Source organism: Halichoerus grypus, chromosome 2 (genome assembly GCF_964656455.1).
Source record: "Halichoerus grypus chromosome 2, mHalGry1.hap1.1, whole genome shotgun sequence".
In the NCBI taxonomy this organism is placed as follows: Eukaryota; Metazoa; Chordata; class Mammalia; order Carnivora; family Phocidae; genus Halichoerus; species Halichoerus grypus.
Window position 1 is genome coordinate 7,956,049 of NC_135713.1, and position 16,606 is coordinate 7,972,654.

At 44.3% G+C, this 16,606-nt stretch overlaps 1 protein-coding gene across 4 annotated transcripts; it reads right to left on the minus strand.

Annotated features, from left to right (window-relative positions):
- Positions 1–221: 221 nt before the first annotated feature.
- On the minus strand, positions 222–16,518 carry ATPSCKMT (ATP synthase c subunit lysine N-methyltransferase). 4 transcript variants are annotated; one of them, XM_036104590.2, is made up of 5 exons: positions 16,289–16,360; positions 12,486–12,772; positions 9,596–9,733; positions 8,077–8,127; positions 222–880 (listed from the first exon to the last, which is right to left on the minus strand). In XM_036104590.2, exons 1-5 carry the CDS (start codon positions 16,302–16,304, stop codon positions 680–682), a joined length of 693 nt encoding a protein of 230 aa, XP_035960483.1. In that variant the 5' UTR covers positions 16,305–16,360; the 3' UTR covers positions 222–679. The 4 variants fall into 4 exon arrangements, with proteins under 4 accessions (XP_035960483.1, XP_035960490.1, XP_035960499.2 ...); XM_036104606.2 differs by having other exon boundaries at positions 703–880; positions 9,631–9,733; positions 16,289–16,518; XM_078066553.1 differs by lacking the exon at positions 222–880 and adding an exon at positions 5,435–5,797.
- Between the last annotated feature and the right edge of the window lie 88 nt (positions 16,519–16,606).

A 16,606-nucleotide genomic window follows, 5' to 3' on the forward strand; every position in this document is an offset into this window, starting at 1 on the left:
ATGTGCAACGATATCATGACGTACAACACAAAACACCCCTGATCACAGACACAAAACACCACTGACTGGAAGGTTCATCACCATTTCAGAAATGTTCAAATGTGCGTCTATGCACACACATTTACACACACATACACATCTCAGATTCAACAAAATACAGTAATCCACTAGCCTTGGAACAAATGATTCCTAACAAATGTTATAAAATATGAGGGCCCACATCCTTCAGAAAATTAGTTTTACCATCAAGTACAGAAAAGAAAGACAAAAATCCATAAATCTTAAGTATGAATGAAGTTAGAGCAAATTACAAATATTTGTTAAGACATACCCTCTTTAAAAAGTGTGTTTTTTTCCATCTCTGGCATTAAATCATATTTTTTATAATGTCAGGAGCTGTTCACATCTTCCTGCACATCAAAATGACTATCACTCATTCATATTTTCATACGTCTGAGCGCATGGAAGGACAGTAAGACCACTTTTTTGAATACAGCATGAAAAGGGACTTTAAATCTACCTGCTGTTCTTGACTCCTGTTTGTTTCCCAGAAGTTAAGGAAAGTAATAGTACTTTTTCATTCCATACCAAAGAAAAATATACTCTTTGCTGAAGACACAGCTGAAGTCTCTGTAAAATCAAAGCCCACCAACACCTGGGAAACCGCGCTCAATAAAGTCTACATTTGAATGATCGGCTGGAAGCGCACGGGTCTTCGGGGCCCCTTGCCTCTCACAGTGCTCATGTCGTAGGTCCACACAGTGTCCACCCCCTCCCCAGTGACGTGGTCTGGGGTCCAGCGAGGGAAAGGGAACCGACAGGCAATGACTCTGGCGTCATCCTTCAGTTCGAGCGTCAGTTTCTCCTCCAACTGCGGCATCTGTGCAGAACAACAGCCATTATTTCAGTAAGCAGTGAGTCGGAGGAAAAGATGCCCAAACGTTCTTTTGGAGCTGAGTGCCTGAAAATACCTGTGCAAAAATTTGGAACCATAGGGATGCCTGGGTGGCTCAGGCAGTGAAGAGTCTGCCTTAGGCTCCGCTCATGATCTCGGGGTCCTGGGATCGAGTCCTGCATCGGGCTCCCTGCTCAGCGGGGAGTCTGCTTCTCCCTCACCCTCTGCCTCTGCCCCCGCTCGTGCCCTCTCTTTCTCTCAGTCTCTCTCTCTTTCAAATAAATAAAATCTTTAAAAAAAAAAAAATCAGTAACTATAAATAACATCCCTTTGGAGCATAAATACATTATCAAATGATCCATTAAAACACGGAAGTGACATTAACAACAGGGGCATCTGTGTGGCTCAGTTAAGTGTCCAACTTTTTTTTTTTAAAGGTTTTATTTATTTGAGAGAGAGAAAGACGGAGATAGCAACAATAGCGAGATAGAGCACAAGTGGGGAGGAGGAGGAGAAGCAGGCTCCCCATTGAGCAGGGAACCCAACACAGGACTCGATCCCAGGACCCCGGGATCACGACCCGAGCCAAAAGCAGACACTCAACTGCCTGAGCCACCCAGGCACCCAGTGTCCAACTCTTGATTTTGGCTCAGGTCACGATCCCAGGGTCATAAGACTGAGCCCCACCCTCAGCGGGGAGTCTGCTTCAGATTCTCTCTCCCCCTCTGCCCCTCCCCCCAAAAAATAAAATAAAATACTCTTATTTAAAAAGAAACAAATAAATAAAATGAGAAGCAGCTTTAAATTATCTGCCCACCTAACATTTTAATCTACCTCGTCTCAACTATTTAACACACTTTCCCACGTTTTAACATCTCAGAAATCAAGATACATCTTACAGTTGACACAGTCTTAGAATTATAGTTGGCCATATTTTTTTCTCAGTAGCCATGGTACATCCTAAAACTAGTAGCATCTAGATTCGGTGAAATATGGTACTACTAAATTAGACCATGAAAAACTATACTCATTCTACTAACTTGAAATACAATGAAATATTTCATAATTCTTCAAAATTTATAATGCACGGACAACTTCTTCATAGTCAACATAACTTATACAAAGTAAAATCCTCTTATTGATCACTTTTGTATCCTTTTATTACCAATCTACCTGCTATTGACACTGTAATTATATCAGCAAATTAACAACCGCTTAAAAATTGATCTTCCGATCCTACCACCTTTACCTCCTAAAACTATTTTTTCCACTTCTTAATTTTTTTCAAAGAATTTCAAAGTTATAGAAAACTCACAAGAATAGAACAAGGGATTCCTGTCTTCCTTCACCCGGGTTCACCAATTTTTAATTGTTGATCGTATTTGCTTTATCTGATTTGCCCTCTTCCTCTATAAATATTTTTCCTAAACCATTTGAGAATACACGCCCCTTTATTCCTCGATACTAAGACACAGCCCCAGCTCAGTCATCAAATTCAGGAAATTTAAGATTGTATTCCAATAATAATGCCCATAGCCTTCCAATTTCACCAAATGTCCCAATAACGTCCTTTGTGACACTTTCCTCATGAGGTCATGCTGCATTTAGCTATCATGGTTCCTTAGTCTACTTTCATCTGGAACGGTTCCTCCATCTTCCTTTGTCTCTGTTGACACCATCTTTAGGAAGACGGGCCAGTTATTCACCAGTGGTCCTCAACTTGGGTTCTCCTGACATCTGCTCATGACAACTCGGCACGTGCATCTTGGGCAATGCCCCACAAGTGGGGCTGTGAGCTTCTCAGGGCCCCACTGTCGGGTGCCCACGGGGACCTTCTGCTTTGAGAGTGATGGTCACCACCCGGCTAGGGTGATATCTGCTATCTCCACAGTGGGGTTACTAATTTCCTCTTATAATGAATCATTTGTCGGAGGTAGCTTGAGATGATGTAAATATCCTGCTGCTCAACGAACTGTCCCTCACTAGATGTAGCTTTTTTTTTTTCCATTTGACAGAGAGAGAGACTGCGAGAGAGGGAACACAAGTAGGGGGAGTGGGAGAGAGAGAAGCGGGCTTCCCGCTGAGCAGGGAGCCTGATGCGGGGCTCGATCCCAGGACCCTGGGATCATGACCTGAGCTGAAGGCAGACGCTTAACCAACTAAGCCACCGAGGCGCCCTAGATGTAGCATTCTTGATGATTCTGGCCCGAGTTATTTTTCACGGTACGACTGCAAAGTGGAAATTTGCTAATCCTGTCATTCCTTCTAAACTGACAGTCGGCATTCTAGGGCAAGGAAGAGCTCTCCCTTCTTTCTACCTGTGTACCTATCACTGTAAGTACGAGCTCCTAGATTCCTATTCTGTTCAATGGGTTCTAATCCACCATCATCCTTGTTTCTTCTGCTGCTCAGACCATCCCAGTGTGGCCCTGGGGAGCCTCAAGTGGGCCTCTCTCTCTCCATTGGATGCGCCCTCAACAAATATTCTGAACACTTCCTCATATTTGTGCTCCACAAAATGTCCCAGGCTTTTCTATCGATCCCCCTCCTCAGCCCTCAGATCAGACACCTCTCAGACATTCCTGGCTCCTCTAAATGGGAAATGATATCTCGAAACCAAGATCTGAGCAAAAACTAATCCCTTTAAAACTAACCAAATAAATCAAGACAAACAAATCAATAGTCCTTCTATGAAGACTTTATTCCCGACCTGTATCTTTAAAAAGTGGTTGGTGGAAAGTCCTCCGTGTGACCTCTGGCTAGAGTAAACGAAAACTCTTGATTCTTCATGACAATTAATACCAAGATAACCAAGAATAAATTCCATTAAAGACAGGATATTTCTACTCTTTTAACAGCCAATAAAAGATTTCTTCAAAAAAAAAAAAGTTTTGTTCCTCAAAGGAAAAATTAAATAAGCAAAGAATGAGACAATATGTGTTTTTCCAAAATATCAGAGGTTTCTTACAGTAATTTTGTTCATCAAAAGGATCATTGTAAACGTATTCATGTTATCATTATTCTGTTTTCTTTTACGGTTTCTTTTATTTCCCAATGACTGTCGTATGCTAAGTCAAGATAAACCCACAAATGAAGGGAGCTATTTCAATGGTAAGAAATTAATTGAGTCAATCACACATAAATATGCAATGAACGTGGGTCTTGATATCACACACAAAGAGAGGCAGTGATGTGTCATGTCTGTCTAATGGAATTCAAAATTATTCACACAATTAGAGGTTTCAAAGTGACACGAACTCATCATATTCTAATTACATCTTCAAAACTTTAAACGTAAGTTGAAACCAGCTCAAAGATGTAAGACCAAACAGCCATGCCCATGAGCAGCTCTTGATCCATGTGATGGCTCCCTCCTCCCCAAAACACTGGCTTCACTTGGCTTCTAGGGTAACCCCCACCCCCCGCTGGGCATTCCTCCTACCCAACTCCTCCTCTCGAGTCCTTTGCTGGGTGCCCCTCATTTGTCAGAGGCCAAAGCTCAGGCCTTGACCAGCTCTGCCCCCTCCCCGGGGAACCTCAGCCACTCCTGGGCTTAAACTCCTTCTGGGAGCTGATGCCCAATCTCCAGGCCCCTCTCCTTCCTGAGCCCCAGACCCCCTCTACCCACCACTGCCAACCTCACACCTCCACATACATCTCAGGCTTCCTGATCCTCCTCCTCCAGCTCCTCTGTCCGCACCTTTCCCAGCTCAGTAACAACAACTGCGAACTTCCAGTTGCTCTCACCAAAATCCTTGAGGAATGGTTCCTCTTTCTTGCCCGCCCCACACTGGCTATGCCAACGCATCCTGTCGCTTGCATTTTCTCGACGCGTGCAGAACGTGACCGCTTCGAATCAGCTTCCGCACACTGGCACAAGCCTATCACACCAGCTGCCTGCAGGAGCTCCTAATCCGTCTCCCGGCTTCTACCCACACTCGGTCTCCACACAGCAGCCCGGGGTCCTTCGCAACCCAGGCAGGTCCTTCCCTCCTCTGCTCAAACCCACCAGGGCTCCTGCATTCCAACAGCACGGCGTCCTTCCCACCTGGCCCCTAGCCCCCCTCTGACGTCACCTCTCCCTGCTGCTGCTGGAACCTAAGAGGCACAGACCCCCGGGCGCCTCCGCGATGGCTCTGCCCGGCACGTTCCCCATACCTCCACGCGTCCCCTTCCCAGGGACACTGTCTCTGCCCCTCCTTCTCCTGCTTTACTCCGCCCCACAGCACTTACCCCCTCCTGTTGGACAACATTTTTTTAGGATTTTTTTTTTTTTTTAAATAAGCTTTATGCCCAATGTAGAGCTTGAACTTACAACCCTGAGATCAAGAGTCGCGTGCTCTGCTGACTGAGCCAGCCTGGAGCCCTTTATATAGGGACGTCATTTAATATCTGCTCTCCCCACTAGCATGTAGGCACCTCGGGGCAGGGGTGTTCCTCTTTTTCATTCATTAAAGTATCCCAAGTGATTAGAACGCAGTCTCGCACTTTGTGGCACCAAATAAATACCTGTCGAATGAAGGAACGAAGGACACATGATCCCATCATGAATCATTTATCTTTATCAGAATGACAGTAATATTTACGTTCATCAATTCACAACATGATTCATAACTAAAATTAATCTTTGAAGTTATAAAATTTAATAGCCCACCAGGAAGTGTCCTTACTGGGTACGTTTCATTCATTTCACAAGTATTTCCGGAGTCATTACTTTGTGCTGGTGCTGCCGAGCTGACGGAAAGCTCACTCTTGAACATACATTACAGGGCACACAGCAAACCTGCCGAGGCCACCACGTAAGGAAATGTGTGATGACTCACTCCGGAGAAGGAACAGGCACCAGCGGATAGAAAACGGGAGCACTGGGGTTTGTCTCACCGAGCAATCAGGGACGACTTCCTGGAGGAAAGGACACCAGACCTGTGAGTGGTCAGGAGGTGTTCACCAACTAGGCCCAGAGCTGGGGCAACTGAAGCCAGAGGGAAGAAAACAGTTCACACTGTGGATGCAGGGGCCGAGAGAAGGACAGAGCACTGACGCACAGAGAGCTGAGGGAGGCAGGGGCCACTCCACGCCAGGCCTTGGGCCCGGTGGAGAGGTCGTGCCTTATCTTCACTGCTTTAAAGCAGCAAGACGTCCCATGTGGGTTTTACACAAGGACACGACTGATCTGTTTCACATTTTGAAAAGAGGAGCATGTGCTAGAGTTAAATGTGGGTATTTACCATGCCGGCGCTGGATTTACCAGATCCAGATGAGATTCCTCACCCCTGGTGGGTTAGACACACAAAAGCAAAGAGCTGTTAGGAACCATCGGTGTGCTATCGGGAGCAGGGGATGATTTACACCAGGCTCCTCCCTCTCCAGTTACCTAAGCCTTCCCCTGGCTCCCGCATGGCCTCTATGTGGCTCACCTGTCACAGGAAACGTGGTGCTACACGGGCTTTGCACAGCCACGTTGCCACGCCGACCAGTACTCAGACAAGGCAAGTGCGTTTCACTGGAAGACGGTCCCATCAGGGCTCCCAGGACTCCGGAGAGCAGAGCTGGCCCCCTGACCCCCCAGGCAGCACTCTCCCTCCCCCTCACCGCCTCCACATAGGCAAGGCTCGGTGAGGGTCAAAAGCGGGGCCTTGCACCCACGAAAGAGCCCCTGGGGGTCCCGTGAACAAGCCCCCTGCATGGAAAACTGCCCGCTGGCTGAATCCCTCTCATCCCACAGAATGTGGCTGCTTCGTGTTTTCAGCCGCTCCCCTTTCTCTTGGAACAGTGAGATGCCACAAGTTCTTAAAGTTTCTCTGCATACAGGAAAATGGACAATAACTGCAAAAGCATTCATCAAAAAAACAGGACTCTTATTTCCCGAGTGAACAGCTCCAAAAACTGACGATACTCAAACATGGTAAGATGCACAAGGAGTTGGAGCCCACAGGTCACTGCTGCCCCTCCCCCCACCCCCGGGATGGAGCTGCTGCGGCCTCGTAAGCCCACACCTCAGGCCACCACCGGCCAGCCTCTCAGGATGGCATGGAAACCGCAATAAACATCAACTTTCCCTTTTTATAAAGCATGGAATTCAAATCAAATCTATTTGCTCCAAAATGCTGCCCAAACATCATCAGGAGTGGACAACGGTCAAAGTCCATAGCAGTGCTAGGACCCCAAACAGTTTGTTTTCAATGACTAGGGATCACGCCCCTTTTCGTTTCTATAGCAAAAGGGTGAACACCCACGTTTCATCTTAATTTTAGGCTTACTGAAAATTCCAAACATACAGAATCCTGCTACTTTGGAGAATATGTAACAACAGCACTTCTAAATCGACAAAAAAAAAAAGTGCCATTGTACTGAAGTTCCTAATAGTAAGAATAAATTTCTCAAGCACTGAGCCGTCTTACACAAAAAGGTGTGACTAAGAAAACAAAACAACAAAAAAGTAAATTTCCCTTTTTTGTATATTATAAACCATACATATCAGTTATATAGCAGCATTTCAGCAAACATCCAATTTTGCCACGATTATTACGGCTACAATTACAGAGCTTGAAAAGTCAAAAGGGATTTCTCTCTATGGTCTGTAAACCAACAATTACAATAAAAGCATCCCATCCTCGTCATCTTTCCAAAGGCTAAATTTGGAACCATTTACAGCATGATGCCACGGTGTTTTCACTTTTTAAAGTATGTAATCTAAGTTCGATACAAATCAGTCAGCTGAGGTCAACTGCAACTAGTCGACGCTCGCCCGCCCTGAAAATTGCCTTACTGCAAAACCGGAGGAACGATCAATTCGAAGGGAACATGCCATTAACTCTCCCAAGTGACTTCAGCTGGCTGTTAAGTGAGCAACTGCAAAACTCTCCAACTACATTAGACACCGGGAGCTCATAAAGTAGTTTCCAGATTGGGAGTTTTTAGGGCTTAGGTAGATCATTGAGAATTTTATCTGCAGCGAAAGTTTTAACGACACGACTGAATCTTTTATGATTAAACTTTTAAGGCCCCGAGGTAGTGTGTCAAGCCAGTGCAGTGAGATCCGATGTCCCCATCCCCAACTCTCTGGGGGGGCTGCTGTTGGGCACATGGGAGGGTGGCCACACGGAGGTGGCCTGTTACAGCTGGAGGGCCTACACAAGACCTAAAGCCAACCAACGAGGGGGAGGAGGACGCGAACTCACCATCTGAGGCACGCCGAAAATAATGATGTTTGAGTACTGCGAAAAAGTAACCTAGGGGAGAGGGGGAACGATGCACAGATTAGTTTTAAAAGGCCAAACATCAAGCTTAACTTTCGTTTCAAAGGGTGCAGCAATGTCCCATTTCGTCAAATAGTAGGTTTTCACAAACAGTGACTCCCTTTAAGACCTCACGAGAGGAAGCCATGTTTATGCTTCTGTTAATTCAATCCACTGCAGTTGTCCAAACACCTCCCCTAAGTCACTCCTGTCACCCTCAGGGATGCTCCCAGAAGGGCCCACCCAGGGGTCATCTGTCGGAAACGCCAGTGACTCATCCAGTGACCAGCTGGTGGCTGCGCCGGGTGCTCTGGGCCATCTGTGCCCTGATCCACACTCTCTACTCTTCTCCACCATATGCCAAACTAACTCAGCAAGAACATGTGACATCGGACAAGCACCTGTCTTTTATGTTGAGCCATCCTTAAAATTCTAGTCCCCCTCCTCTTCTCTAAAATACTAAGTAAAAAACGGAATAAAATGATCTTTAGTTGAAAAACTGGGGGGAAAAGTGCTTTGCCAGTCAAAATTCTTATTGCCCAATAAAAGTCTTATTTACTCTATAGAAAGATCGTTTATGTATATACGGTATAAAAAACAACGCAAGCAAAACTCAAGTGAATTTTTGTAAGCTACTGATGACAACATTACAATGGGAAATTCTTATTTAAGAAAAAGCATTTTATGGCGCATTCCTAAAGCAAAATTACAGGACTTTTTTTTAGAGTACAAATAAACTTGGAAGTTATCTTATACGTTATGAAGACCAGAAAGAACCATGACAACATAGTCAGTGGATTCTGTCTTTTGTACTCATCTCTCTCTGTAGACTCACACGTACACATGCAGCCACACAGAAACTTGCACACACAGAGAAAAGTCTACCATTTACCAAGAATGACATTAACAGGGCGCCTGGGTGGCTCAGTTGGTTAAGCGACTGCCTTCGGCTCAGGTCATGATCCTGGAGTCCCTGGATCGAGTCCCGCATTGGGCTCCCTGCTCGGCGGGGAGTCTGCTTCTCCCTCTGACCCTCCCCCCCTCATGTGCTTGCTCTCTCTCATTCTGTCTCTCTCAAATAAATAAATAAATAAAATAAAAAATCTTTAAAAAAAAAAATGACATTAACAAGTTAATGTCTATACTATAATTTATAAGATTTCCAAATGAGATAAAAAAAAAACCTTCATCATTTTGTAACAAAGAGAAATGAGAACTTTCTTAAATGAGCAAATTCTTGGAATTCACATAACCTATCAGGTCTAGAAACCTTAAGCTTCTACTCTAAGAGCTGATTTGTAAATCTATCAATTTAAAAGGTGTTCACATTTCATTACGCTGAAATATACACTTGTATTTTAACTGTTTTTCTTTTAATACGTTCTTCAGTTTTTAACTATACTAATTACAAATTACAAAGTTTTGGTTGGCATTTCCTAGGAACATTCTCTGCCTTACATACCTTCCACAGATCTGAAACATAGAATTTGGCGGAGCCGTGCACTCCCTCTCGCCAAGCACGGTATCTGGAGTACCAAACCAGCCAGGGGTTTAATTCAACACCAAAGGCTCTGAATCCTGCTTTTGCAGCTGCTATCACCTGCAAAAAGAGACCAGTGTTTACTCAAGGTAAGGAGAAAAACATCGACCTACTGAATGGGAAAAGATCTCTGCAAATGATATCCTATAAGGGATTAGTATCCAAAATATGTAAAGAACTTACACAACTCTACACCAAAAACAACAAATAATCCAATTAAAAATGGGCAGAAGACATGAAGAGACATTTCTCCAAAGAGACATGCAGATGGCCAACCAACACATGGAAAGATGTTTCACATCACTCATCATCAGGGAAATGCAAATCAGAACTACAGTGAGATACCACCTCACACCTGTCAGAATGGCTAAAATCAAAACACAAGAAACAAGTGTCGGTGACGATGTGGAGAAAAAGGAACCCTCGTGCACTACTGGTGGGAATGTGAATTTGGTGCAGCCAATGTGGAAAAGCACGGAGGTTCCCCAAAAAATTAAAAGTAGAATTACCATATGATCCAGTCATTCCACTACTGCGTATCTACCCAAAGAACATGAAAACACTAATTTGAAAAAATATACGTACCTCTATGTTTATTGCAGCATTATTTACAATAGCCAAATCATGGAAGCAGCCTCAGTGTCCACTGATAGATGAATGGATAAAGAAGATGTGGTGTATACACATATATACAGTGGAATATTACTCAGCCATAAAAAAGAATGAAAGCTTGCCATTTGCAACAAATGGATGGATCTAGAATGGTACGATGCTAAGTGAAATAAGTCAAAGAAAGACAAATACCGTATGATTTCACTCATATGTGGAATTTAAGAGACAAAACAAATGAACAAATACAGAGACAAACAAAAAAACCAGACTCTTAAATATAGAGAACAAATTACTGGTCACCAGAGGGGAAGCAGGTGGGGGGATAGGGGAAATAGGTGAAGGGGACTGACAGCACACTTACCATGATAAGCACCGAGTAATGCACACAATTGTTGAATCACTATATTGTACACCTGAAACTAATATAACGCTGTATGTCAACTATACTGGATTTTAAAAAATAAACTTATAATTTTTAAATTAATTTAATTTTAAAAAAAAGAAAAACAGCAACTTAACGTGGTCCAATGATATGACTACTTCCTATTTATGGTCTATAATCACAAAATGTCCAATCAAAAGGCACTTATTTTGTTGAAAACACCATCTAAAGAGAGATCTCTAAAACTATGTAGCTTGTAGACAAGAGAATGCTGGTTTAAACTCAGTTCGTGTTTTTGTCAGAGATTTCACCTCGAGCATCACAACTGTAAGGTCTGCTTTGGATAGAGCATTTCTGGATTGGCCAACCCCTGGCTCAGCCCGACGAGAAGTTGCTGAAAATTCACTGTCTCTCTCCATCAGTGATGGTAGAGCGGCAGGCAAAATGAATCTGCCGCTATGGGAGAATGTTTTGTGAACTAGTTCTAATTTGTGATCAAAATGACCAGTCAACGAGAACCGGCAACTGCTTACACATTTCCTTAGTATTTAAAGACTGTTCACTCAAAGTTGAAAACAGGTAAGAGTAAAATGGAACAAGTCAGAATAAAGTCAACTGTAGAAGGCCACCGGCCTCTGTAAGGTGAGGGCAGTGGGCTGGTCCTGGGGTCTCTGCTCATTCTGTCTTGCCACCACTCCTCAAGGGAGCATCCCTGAGGGAGCTGTCCGCCCACAGTAATTTCTCTTGTTAACTATAGTGTCACCCCCTTAAGAAGAAAAGGAAACCACAAAGATACTACTCAGATGTGTAAAGCATTCAAAACTGGGTTTTAAAACTTCCTCCTGGTTCACAGATATACCTCCTGATTTCCTAAAAACAAACGAGTTATGTTTTAACCTCGTCCTGGCCATTCGGGTCACCATGAGGGTGCAAGGTTCATGACCCAGGGAGTGGTGAAAGGAGTCACGCCCCTGCTGGTCTCCACCCAAATGTTTCCAGAATGTGAGGCTTGACTACTGTTATCCTCACTTTCCGAGTCATCGCTCGTTGGGGGCCTAAGGACGGTGCCACCGTGCCCATGGAGGAACGTGCTGGGGACACCCACTGGCCAGTCAGTGGCCCTGAATCTTTACTTATAGGTTCTCAGCTGGAGTCAGTGAGCTGAGATCACTAGAAGTCTGATCTTTGGATAAGTGAGAGCTGATGCACTGGCTCTTTCAAAAACTCTACATTACCCATAGGAATTATGATGTATGTATAAACACAGATAAGCGTAGAAGCAAACATCTATGTTAAACTCCACGACTCCACGCTTCCTCTAATTATACCACCTCTCCTGGCCCGAGTTTTTTTATTGGAAAATTTCATAATTACCAATTAATTTCTCCTTTTTACCTGGCAAATCTACACAGCCACTTTCACCTTTCAGAAAAAATAAATCTGAGAAAAATAAATTCCAATTCCTTCTGGAGGGTTTGAGAGTTCGGCCAAACACGCAAAATAAACCACTACTTTATTATATTGTCAGATTAGCAGGTCTGGGCATAAATCTCCTAAGGTGAAGCTGGGATGGGATAGATAGGTGATGGGTATTAAGGAGGGCACTTGTGATGAGCACTGGGTGTTGTATGGAAGTGATGAATCACTACATTCTACTCCTGAAACCAATATGACACTGTATGTTAACCACCTGGAATTTAAATAAAAACCTGGAACAAAAAAAAAAAAAAAAAAAAGAAAAGAAAGAAAGAAAAAGAAACGAAGCAGGAATTTTAAAACCTCGAGTTCGAAACCTTCAAGTGTCTTAGCATAACTCACAATACGCCCGTCACCACTGCCAATATCGACCAGGGATCCTCTTCTGCAACGCAACATTTTCACAACATTTTCAATCTGCTTTGTAGTTGCAGGGACAAAAGGCAGACAAATTTTTCGGAGGGCCGGCGTTAGAAACGGTGTGGCCACGGCATACACAGCCACCAGCGTCCCCCCAATAATCCCAGTAAACAGGAACCCCCAACTGCTTTTCTTCAAACTGTTGGCTCCGAGACTTGTAGGTAGAACACATCCTGAGTGACTTTCTTCGAGGACTTCCGGGGGTGCACCTACATGGAAAGCAAGCAGGAAATATGTACATCGCACCAAATCTGAAATCCACGGTAGTTTTTTTTTTTTTTTTCCTAGAATTCTTATTGACAAACTTGTACTGTTTAAAGAAGGATGATTTAGCTGAACACAATCTAAATTACAAATGTAGGATTCCATGAGTTCTAAATTCCATCAGCTAAAAGTGTTTTAGAGAAAAGGATTCAATTCTAATGGGAGACTGACTAAAATCTTTTCTTTCCAACTACTAATTTTTTTTGGAGTCATCCTTAGAAAACAATTTGGTATTTTATGAATTCAATAAAAATACACATTAATACGATGTTAACCATGAACTCCGTATTTTTATGGTTTAGAACAAAGCTTCACAAATAAGTATTAAAATGTCTAACTACTACCCTATTTCAAATAAGATGCAAAGATTCCACATCAAAATTGGTCAGGTATCTACAGTCCAGTTGCACTCATTCAAAGAGACCAAAATCAGGTTTCACCAAAAAAAAAAAAAAAAGTATGGTATAATGAAAAGATTTTTAAAGAAGATCCAAAAAGAACAAATGATAAAATAATCATTTCAATGCACCAGTATGGAATAAAGCAAACTCCAGTCACTTCAAAACAAAGAAATGAAGGATACCTGAAATATCCTCCTCTTCAGTTTTACCCTTTAAAATCCTCCTAAGAGGATTTCAAGTTCCTGGGACTGAAACTGATTAGGGAGGAGCCCACCACAGCAAGTAAGAGCAGGACCCGGAGGTGAGGACCTGGACTCTGCACCTGGATAAAGGTATGACCCTTCACCTCTCTGAGCTTTGGTTTTCTCATCTGTAACATGGGGATTACAGGGTCACTGTGCAGACGAAATGAATGGATGCAAGGAACGCACTTAGAACACTGCTCTGCACACGCTGACCGCATCCACCGCTGGCTACGTGCTGAACCCCACAGGGAACAAGGCTGCCCCCAAGCAGCTCCCAGGCTAGTAGAGCAGATAAGGCCCAAAACACAGGAATCATAGGAAACAGAAGACAGTAAGAGGGGGGAGAACAACAGATTCTTGTCATTTGAAGATGTTAACATCCATGGTTTCAGGAATTAGTAAGCCATTCAAAGGGCCCATTGGATTATTTTCCCAAAGATGCAGTGAGAAATCTTAGAGGGTTAAAGCAACACGCACTTATTATCATACAGTCGGGGGTCAGATGTCTGAAATGGGTTAGCAGCACTGGGTTCCTTCTGGTAGCCCTAAGGTGGGATGGATTTGCTTGCCTTTTCCAGCATCTAGAAGCAGCCCACACTCCTCAGCCCATGGCCCCCCATTACCCAACCTCTGCTTCCATCAGGACACCTTCTTCAGACTCTCCTGCTTCCCTTTTCTTTACAGGGACCCTTTGTGAGGACATTGGGTCCACTTGGACAAGCCAGAATAATCTCATCTCAAAGCCCTAACATCATCCCATTTATAAATTCTGTTGTGTACCATATTCACAGGTTCCAGATTAGGACATGGGCCGGGTGGTGGGCGGGGGGGGGGGGGGGGGGGTCTGTTACAATTTGGAAATGTGGTGATCTGTTACAATTTGTGAGGTACAGATTGAACACAGGACACAGGAAAAGCTGGTCCCCTGCAGTGAGTCACTGCTCAAGGCCAGCGGCCAACTGCCAGCATCTCACACACACTGGAGCTTTGTTCTTGACAGCTGAGGTCCCCTCAAGTGAATTTTAAAACTGGTTTCCCAGTGGAAAACCCACTCAGAAACAAGAACAACAAGAGTCTACTGCTGGTGCTAGAAATAAGATAAAAGTAAAGATTAGGAAGGTGATGTGTTTGGTAGAAAGCAAGAGTTTTAAATACATTTTCAGTTATGCCTTTCAGCATCATATGGAGGAATTGACATGCTATAGTCAATAGTCATGCATTTTATTGTTTCTTAAAAGGTCAAAGTACCATCTGCCATGCCTCTGCAAAATTATCCTGTGGGTATTCCGATTACACAGTACAGGGGTTAAAAGGATTTGAGTCACAAAGTTCTGGAGTCACAGAACTTAACTAGTGTGTTACATTAGATAAGTTTTGGCCAAGGCTCAGGTTCTCCACCTGTAGAATTCAGAAATAATACTATCCTCATGGGGTTATTGGAACAGTTAAATAAATAATGCGTATAAAGCACTTAGTGCTCTAAATGAGAGAGTAAGTGATGACTGTTAGCTGCTACTGTTAGTCTCAGTACTATGGGTACGGGGGGAGCTCCATAATTTTTAACAGCTTCATATACCATACAATGTGCCCGTTTAACATACATAAACCAAAGATTTTAGTATATTCATAGATATGTGTAACCATCACCACAGTCAATTCTAGACCATTCTCATTACTTCAAGAAGAAACCCCTTAACCTTTAGCTATCACTCCCCACACACACACACCCCCTTCACACCTTAGCCCTAAGCAGCCACTTACCTACTTTCTGTCTCTACAGTTCCTATTCTGGACTTTCATGGGAGTGGAATCATATAGTATGCGCTCTTTTGTAACTGGCTGCTTTCACTTAACGTAATGTTTTCAAGATCCGTGGATCAGTACAGTAGACCCTTGAACAACACCGGTTTGAGCTGCACAGATCCACTTAAACATGGATTTTTTAATACACTATTGTAAACATTTTCTCTCTTGATTTTAATAACATCTTTTCTCCAGCTTACTTTACTGTAAGCATACAGTATGTAATACATATAACAAAATATGGTAACTGGCTTCCCAACAACATATTAGCAAAGTTTTGGGGGAGTCAGTTATACATGCATTTTCGCCTGCACGGGAGGTCTCACTATTCAAGTTTAGACTAGTCCCCACATTGTTCAAGGATCAACTGTACTTTATCACTTTCTATGGCCGAATTTAAGCCTATAAAATATTAGGTCACGACCAGTGCCCTTAAGCAAACGCTGCAGAAGGGATTTAGAGGACAGACTACTCTCAAGATAGAATTAAGAGTGGGACCCTTAGCGCTGGGCTGTGCAACCTTGCTTCCTACGAGCTGTATCACGTTGCTCAAGTTACTGGACTATTTGTGCAAAATGGGGATTTCTTCAACAAACACTTAAACAGAACTTGCTAAGGGCCAGGCACTGTTCTCCCCGAATCCCTGCAGGAGCTGTGCAAGGCAGATACTCTCGTCACTACTGCCATTTTTGCAGGCAAGGTAACGGCGGCACAAAGCCGGCAGTCACTTCCCCGAAGACCCAGCTAGTCAGCGGCCGCGTTATAGGACGCCCACCCAGTGCGCCTCCAGCTCACAGCTCCGAACACCGCCGGGCAGACTCCGGGAGTTGCTCGCCCCAAAGCGCTCAGAACCGCCCCCGGCAGCTAAATGCCGGTACCAGCGAGCGCCCGTGCACCGGGGGCTCCCACTCCTGCCCGGCCCGACCTGGAGCTCGGAAGGCCCCGCAGCCCGCCAGCCCCACACGTGGCCCGCACCCGCCACCCCCGCAGCCCTCCACCCCCGCCGGCTCACCGCCTCCTCCCTCCATCGCGAGACTTCCTGCGGCTTGAGGCGGGCGGGGGGGGAAAGGGGCGGAGGCGGGGAGAGGGGAAAGGGTGGAAATCCGGAAGTGGGCTCTACCATCTTCTCGGAGCCGGGGTGGGACGGAAGGAGAAAGTAATGCTGCAAGTAAACGAGTTCCTCGTTGGGGACCCACTACCCAGAAACTCCCCATTGTACAGCTCTGGCAAATGAGTTCCATCTACTCTTGGCTTGTGGGTTTTAACTTCCCGTCCGTGTCTTCGAACTTCACCCTCCCCCACAGCTTCCGGGATGATAGAAGTTTCCTAA

Coding starts and splice junctions, on each gene's coding strand:
- ATPSCKMT (XM_036104606.2), bottom strand. CDS start 16,517: ATGGAACTCATTTGCCAGAGCTGTACAATGGGGAGTTTCTGGGTAGTG. Junction 12,773..16,288: donor CGCGATGGAGGGAGGAGGCG/GTGAGCCGGCGG, acceptor CTTTCCATGTAG/GTGCACCCCCGGAAGTCCTC. Junction 881..8,076: donor TTTTCGGCGTGCCTCAGATG/GTGAGTTCGCGT, acceptor TGTTCTGCACAG/ATGCCGCAGTTGGAGGAGAA.